This window comes from Vigna umbellata, chromosome 2, assembly GCF_029865625.1.
Source record: "Vigna umbellata cultivar VRB3 chromosome 2, Vumbellata_1.0, whole genome shotgun sequence".
NCBI lineage: Eukaryota > Viridiplantae > Streptophyta > Magnoliopsida > Fabales > Fabaceae > Vigna > Vigna umbellata.
In genome coordinates this window covers 40,708,017-40,715,434 of record NC_142166.1, presented here as the reverse complement: position 1 = coordinate 40,715,434, position 7,418 = coordinate 40,708,017, and the positions used below count along the sequence as shown (strand labels likewise).

The 7,418-nt window shown below is 27.4% G+C and overlaps 1 protein-coding gene across 1 annotated transcript; it reads right to left on the bottom strand.

Annotated features, from left to right (window-relative positions):
* On the bottom strand, window positions 1-2,985 carry LOC124831840 (WAT1-related protein At4g08290-like). The gene is made up of 7 exons (XM_047305931.2): window positions 2,792-2,985; window positions 2,628-2,690; window positions 2,416-2,532; window positions 953-1,187; window positions 650-811; window positions 404-555; window positions 1-285 (listed from the first exon to the last, which is right to left on the bottom strand). Exons 1-7 carry the CDS (start codon window positions 2,974-2,976, stop codon window positions 111-113), a joined length of 1,089 nt encoding a protein of 362 aa, XP_047161887.2. The 5' UTR covers window positions 2,977-2,985; the 3' UTR covers window positions 1-110.
* Window positions 2,986-7,418: the final 4,433 nt, after the last annotated feature.

The following is a 7,418-nucleotide window of genomic DNA, read 5'->3' as shown; positions in this document are numbered from 1 at the left end:
TTTATTTCTTGTCATCCTCTCTCAAATACACACTAAGTTCTCATTTCCACATCACTATTTCATCATGGCCATGAACTATAACCAAGCCTTATTATAGATGTGAAGAAAAATTAAGCATTATTATCATTGCTATCATTCCTAGGAGCTGTGACAGGTAGCTGACGTTGATCTTCTGGAGGGATATCATTTGCAGGGGATGGTGGCATTATCCTTTGCTGGCATTCTTTAGATTTTCCCCACACAACAAGATACAGTCCAAGAACCACAACTACTGCTCCAATAATACTGGTGTCGTTCAAATTCAGCACAAAAATAGTAAGGGAGATTACATCAGGTTAATATAATTTTACAAGATCATAAAAAGTACACGTAAGATGAGAAAGCGTATTGAATTATGCAGTACCTTCCAAGGTAGAGTTTCTCAGAGAGGACGATGCAGGCCAAGGTGGTAATGATGATCATACGAAGGGGATTAAAAGCAGTCACAATAACTGGGCCCATGGATTTGATCACCACGCCTTGTATGTAATACTGAACTCCGGATGAAACTATTCCCTGTAATAGAATTAAGACAAGAGATCAATGAAAAGAAAACTCATAATCTCTACTAAATATTTGTGAAAGATAATTGTTATTAGTTATTACGTACCGCGTAAGCAGGAGCAAAGAATCGTGTATCCCAACCAATGGACCAGGCATGAGGGTGGTGGTGTTCTGCGAAGAATGCCACGATAGAACTTTGAAGGGCACCGACAAAGCAAACCCAAGTAGCCAGGGACATCTCTGCTGGGTATTTTCTCAATGTTATGACCTACATAAGTACCACCAAATCATGCATCATTCCCTCGGAATTCGTATGTAATTTTACATACACTTAGGAAGTGGAACTATCCATATATATATATATATATATATGTTCGATTTGGATGTACTGTGTGGTGCATAAACTTACTTGTAATATGTAAAAGGCAGAAAAGCCTGCACAACCAATAAGGAGGAAAGCTGTTCCTATGATCCAGTGGTTACCAGTGGGGTTGTTGACGTTCTGAGGTTGGGTGGTTGAAGATCCCATAACACTAAGTGCAGGGCCTTTGTACAGTGCCATTAGCAAAGTGCCACCAAAACTTACTATTGTTCCAATAACTTTCGCTTTACATGTTGCCTCCTCCATCTTCATGTGTTCCAATCTATTCATTAATAATCACTTAAATGTGAATCATATTCTGTGTTCCTTATTAGGCTTTTAGGAAAAAAAATTGACTGCTTTGTCTTTTTCTTAATTACTATAGTTATCTTTGTTGACCTATGTTATTAAAGTAATGGTATCATAATATATTTTTATATTCATTTTGATACATGTAGTTATAAAATTATAAATTTTTATATTTTTTCAAGAAAAAAAAATAAAAAATAAAAGAGATAGTCTTAAATAAATGTAAAAAGTTTAAATGTGTCAAAGAATTATTACTCATATATTATTGTTTATCTATAAAAAAAATTACATATAAAATATTATTTCTGACTTTTATAATTATGTAATCTGTTCTATTTGTTACGTTTTTATCGAAGTGGATACAATAAGTTTAAATTTCAAAATGAACTTGATAAAGTTGATTTAGGACTTTTTTTTTAAGTTTTACCCTGTTTTTTTTAATATTCTTTAAAAATTTATATGCTTTTCTTATTTTATGTATTAATATTAATATATAAAATATCTATTTATCACATAGCATTAAATTTATAATAAACTTTTTAAATTTATAATAAACTTTTTAAGTTTAAAATATCTATTATAAACTATATCTTAATTGAAGTTTTACGTTTCTAATTTTAATTTTTAATTATAATAATGATAAAATTGTAATAAATTGAAGAATTAGTTTGACCCAGTCCATTTTATTTTAGTTAGGCGTTGATGACTAAATTCAACCTTAAACTAAATGTCCCGATAAAAATTCCCAACCAGGTCCAACACAGGCATCTGTTGAAGAATAACAATGGCAATAGGACACCTACGACAGGCATGGTAAGTAATCTGTCATGGCTTTCTGTTTTCTAAAAATTTATATTAGCATATTAAATTTGCACCTCTACGGCTTGAACCTTTACACTTCTTGTGTGTCACGAACAAAGAAAAAGAATTAGAAGTGGAATATTTTATTTTTTTTCCGACTGAATGAAAACATGTCATTATCAACATCCTTTTCCCACCTGAACATCCATATACGGGTGGACCATTTGTCAGAGCCATAGTATTTATATTATATAGTCTTTTAATACTCATTTATATTTTTATCATCATATCTATATTTACGTTTTATATCTTTGATTTCTCTTTTCCTTTTCGGGAAGCTTTGGTGTTCATCAAACTGTTACCTTATTATATAAGCTTTTGTCATTAGATTAACTACTTACTTTAGAATAACAGCCATGACAAAAGTAACAGAGGGTGCGGAGTTCATGACAGCAGACAGGAAAGAAGCTGACGTGAATTTCATGCCCAATAGAGCGAAACACTGATCCAGTATTATCCTGCAAGTAAAACACCATACAACTGAATATCTCTTCTGCATAACAAACTGAAACTTGAATTTCACATATATTTATAAGTGTAAGATAATGGTTACTCGAAGAAAGCCAGTGCCGTAATCTCTGAAAATATACCAACGGTCATCTTGGGCCGAACTTTCCTGCATAAACAATGGTGATCTGTTTGAGCAGAGCTGAACATTGTTCCTATTAAGTTGATAAATTAAAAGATGCAGAGATATGATAGTTCCTATTAAGATACCTTTCAAGAAAAAATGCAAAGGGAGAGAGAGTGAGAAAGGCGATGAGATTACGGTAGACGGTGAAGACGTAATGGCTCATGCCCTTTCTCATGGCATCCATGGCGAAAATGAACATGCCGGCGGAGCCAAATTGAACGGCCAATAACAGCAGATAGGGCTTTGCATTAGTGAACCACGTACGCATCTTATTCTCTCTCGATCTTTCTCTCTGAATGAGAAGAGATGGAAATTCCTTATCTACCTGCTTCTCTTTATCTGCAACAATCATATGCTAAACCAATGCTCTCCGTCTCAATATTTATACCCAACACATATGAATATATTTGATAATAATTATACCTAATCCCAAAAAGTTGCTTAATATATATTCTCCACTTTACACCTTCCCGACACCGCTTAAGATTGAAAAGGGAAGCCTTTCTTTCTTGTCATTTTCATTAAAAAACGTATTTTCTGTTTCTAATCTTTTTCTCTTGTAATTTAGTTATTTCATTTTCAATTATCTATATGCTTTCTCAACTTTTTATATATATATATATATATATATATATATATATATATATATATATATATATATTACTTTTTGTAATTTTATTTTTTGTTTATTTGAACATGAGACAGTGGAGTAACATAATTTATAACACTCGCCGTTTTTCTATAAACTTGAGAAAAGACAACAGCCAGCGGTAACGAATGGTTAATTTGATAATTATTTAACATGCTTTCATGTTAAAAATTAAATAATTTTTTAAAATATCAGAAAAAAATCAGTAGTAAAATTTTGAATAATTAAAAATTAAAATTTTAAATGTTGTATATAAAAATGAAAGTCATAATTAACACAAAAGAGAAGAGTGTAAGATAAACAGATGCATATGGGCATGGAAGAGGGTTGTCCGTGAGTGTGCGTGTAATATCCGCGATAAGGTTCGCCTCTATCCTAGCTACTTTTCATTGCTCAATTTATCTCTGTATGTTTTCTCCTTCTTCTTTTTTTATTTTATTTTAATTATGATAATTTTTCATTTCATAAATAATTTTTTCTGAATATATAGTGAATGTTATAATTACATTTCATTATCAATATTTGTAAACATATAATTATACTTTCAATATACATAAAGTAAAAGATACAAGTTTTAAAACTAAAGATAAAATTGTAGAAACTTATTATCAGTTCAATATTGTTTGTTAAATTTACAAAACTATTTTTATAAAGTTCATGTTATTAATCTTTCTTCCACGTATATAAGTACTTGTTTTCAAGTTCTTATTTTCCAATGAATATTAAATTTCCTCCAATATGGTTCATTGTAATTATTTTTCACATAAATCCTATTTAATTAAATAAATATAATTATAAAGTTTCATAATATAACATAGGTATATTTATGGAATTGACAATAACCTTAATCACATGTCAGTATTTTACTCAACAATCCACAATTTTTAGATATTTTTTCTTGAAACTTCCTTATTACTTGTAATTGTATATATCATGATGTCTTTCACCTTTCATCTTGTATTCAAATTTCATTAATCTCTAGACCACCCATTAAAATTATTCCCAACTTTAAATCTAGTTTTTATTTTTTATCTTAAAAAAAATATCTCTGTCGATTGAGTGAGTATGATTTGTTTGCATCAACTTTATAGTATGTTTTCCACACCATTACTCTTTGTTTTAGCTGTTTTTAAGATTGTAAAAAAAAACAGATATCTTTATTTTTGTTAAAACTATTATCAACTTTTATGATATCCTTTATTTTAACTAATTTATGTTTTTTTTTATGAGAGAGAGAGAGAGAGAGAGAGAGAGAGAGATTCAAAACTTATGAAAATTGTTATCTCTTATTTTATTTTGTCTCCTTTTCATTTCAAAACTTATTCGTGTGTTTTATCACTTGATAATTTTATTCCTTCTTAATTTAAAATATTAAAAAATAGATTATGATAAAAATATAATTGAGAAAATAGTAACTTCAATGTCTTAAAATTTTAAAATATCAAATAAAAGAAATATTAAAAAACCTTATTGTATAGGCCGAGGATAAAAATTTAAATGCAACAAATTTATTTCGTAAGAATGAGATATTATCATACGTTAATGAGTGAAATAATGTGACAATGAAGTGAATTCCAACGAATGTTTGAGTAAAAAAAATAAAATTAATTAGTTGTGTTAAAAGTGGATACCAACAAGTAATTACGTTGCATTTGTGTTAGGTTTGTAGTAGATTTTAAAGACTAAATTTATTTTGATGGATGATTTCCGTTGAGTCAACGTTAATTCATTATTAATTTTTACATTGATTTTTTTTACTAAAACAACTTACTGTCATTTAAATCACTAATGTACTTTTATTTTAAAATTTATTTAACGTTAAATAAAATTTATTTTCAATATTAGTTTAATTTGTATTAATATAACTATTATTAATGAAAACAATTCAAAAAAATATTTTCTTTATAACTATCTTCAAAAAAAAAAAAGAAACTGTGAAGAATAATATATGATTGTTGAGAAAGACTACAGTCTGAATGAAAAAAATAAATGAGAAAAATTTTATATAGAAACAAGAAAAAGAAAACGTTGTGCTTAAAAAAATTTAACACCTTAACATTTGGACCTTTAAAATAAAATACTTTATGCTCAAAAGTGACGTAGATTCATGACATATAAACTAATTAATTTAAATAAATAACATAATAATAAATAAAGTTGATGATAGTTAGTAAATAAATTTAAATACTAAAATTATATAAAATGAAGGTTATATTATTTATTTTTAATATTTATTTAAAGTAGCATAAATTAAACAAACTCTAATTTGACACTAGCAAAATATTTTTATTTATTAAAAAATTAAAATTACTAAACTCGACTTAAAGTTACTTAAAACGAATGACTCTAATGTAATACTAATTCAAATATTTTTACATATAATATAAATTTAATATTAGTTAAATTGACTTTATTTTTATAACGAGGGTTTGCTTAATCAATGTATATGTTTTACATATATATGAAGTTAAATTTAAGGACAATATTACATTTTTTTTAACTTAGAAAAGTGTTAAACTTTTTTTCTTGCTTTAAAATTGACTTAACTAATTCTAATAACATTATATTTTATCTAAAATAGTTATTTAGATACTAATTTTATATTTCTTATAATTATAAATTATACTAGGAACATTGATTATAAATATATTTTTATAATCTATTTCAAATAAGTAGCATGTAAGTTATGTTAACACTTCAAAATCCATTAATCATTTGTCGTTACATGAAAAAAAATACAAAGTAGAGAGACTACATCAAACCTATGGTAAAAATTACACCTCACAAAACATAAACAAATATACGTTAAGATAAAAACATTAAATTACTTATATAATCTCTGTTAGGATACAAACAAAGTCTCATATGGAATAAAATAAGAGATGAACATGAGTTTTTATACATATAAGATACCTCCATTGATAAGAGACTTTTTGAAATGATGCCAAAAGTAAATCCGTGAAGACTTAGTCCAAAGTGGACAATATCTTCACAGACAAATGAAACCACCATGCATTCAACATTATTACTACGTAAAGAACACATAGATCATACAACAACTTCCAAAGAACCACCTAAAAACACATAGAGCATACAACAACTTCCGGTATCATCCAAAATCCAATCAACTACATCACCATTTTCATCAAACCATTAAAGAAAAAAATAACATAAACTAGAAACAAAAGAAGAAAATTTTAATGAGTACCTATTCGAATCAGACTAACAATAAAATATACTTTATCAAAATAAAGAATTCTAGCCAATTTAGGTATACAAATGTCATAACACTAACAATTATTCCAAAGTTTATCATATATTCAAACGTTATATTTTTATTAATTTTTTTTATATTAAATTTTGTGTTTATTCACTTATTTTACGGTTAATTATAATTTTGTCCTTAATTGACTTCTACTATTTACAACTTAATTGGAATGTTATGATCGAACCCAACTAGCTTGATTAGGCCGGGTTAACCCAACCTAGATTTAGACTAACCTTGGTCACCTTATCTAAATCTAAATCAACGTAGTTTGATCTAAATTATATCCAACATCAATGTAACTCAACTTAGCTTGATGTGACTTGACTTGATTTAGCTCGATGTGGCCCAACTTGACTCAACTCAACGTGAGATCGACTCTAGTCAACTTAATATAGACCTGTCACAACTTGGTCCAACATGTATTTGACTCGACTTAGTATGATGTGGAGTTCAACTGAGTTGAATAAAAGTGGGCTAGACTTGACTATTGATGAAAAAAATTAATCAAAAATTGAAATTTATATTACCCTTGGAAAAAAAATTATTGATAATTGAAATATGTATTATTTTTAAATTTATCAATGAATATTACCATTAAAAATAATTATGTCGATAAAATTAATTTGTAATTAATATTTTAAAATTTGTTAATAAAATCTACCAATAATTTTAATTTACCGATGTCCAATGTCCAAAATATTTTATAATATAAATGTCCAATGTTACTCAACTCGACATAAGCTATTCTAATCTAACTTAATTTATTGAAATTCGACTTGACGGAGTTTAATCA

Bases quoted from the DNA above. Each gene is read 5' to 3' on its own strand.
- LOC124831840 (XM_047305931.2), bottom strand. From the start codon at position 2,976: ATGCGTACGTGGTTCACTAATGCAAAGCCCTATCTGCTGTTATTGGCC. The intron at 2,533-2,627 runs GTAACCATTATC...TTTTACTTGCAG, and splicing joins ACGGCACTGGCTTTCTTCGA to GATAATACTGGATCAGTGTT. The intron at 556-649 runs GTACGTAATAAC...ATTCTATTACAG, and splicing joins TCTTTGCTCCTGCTTACGCG to GGAATAGTTTCATCCGGAGT.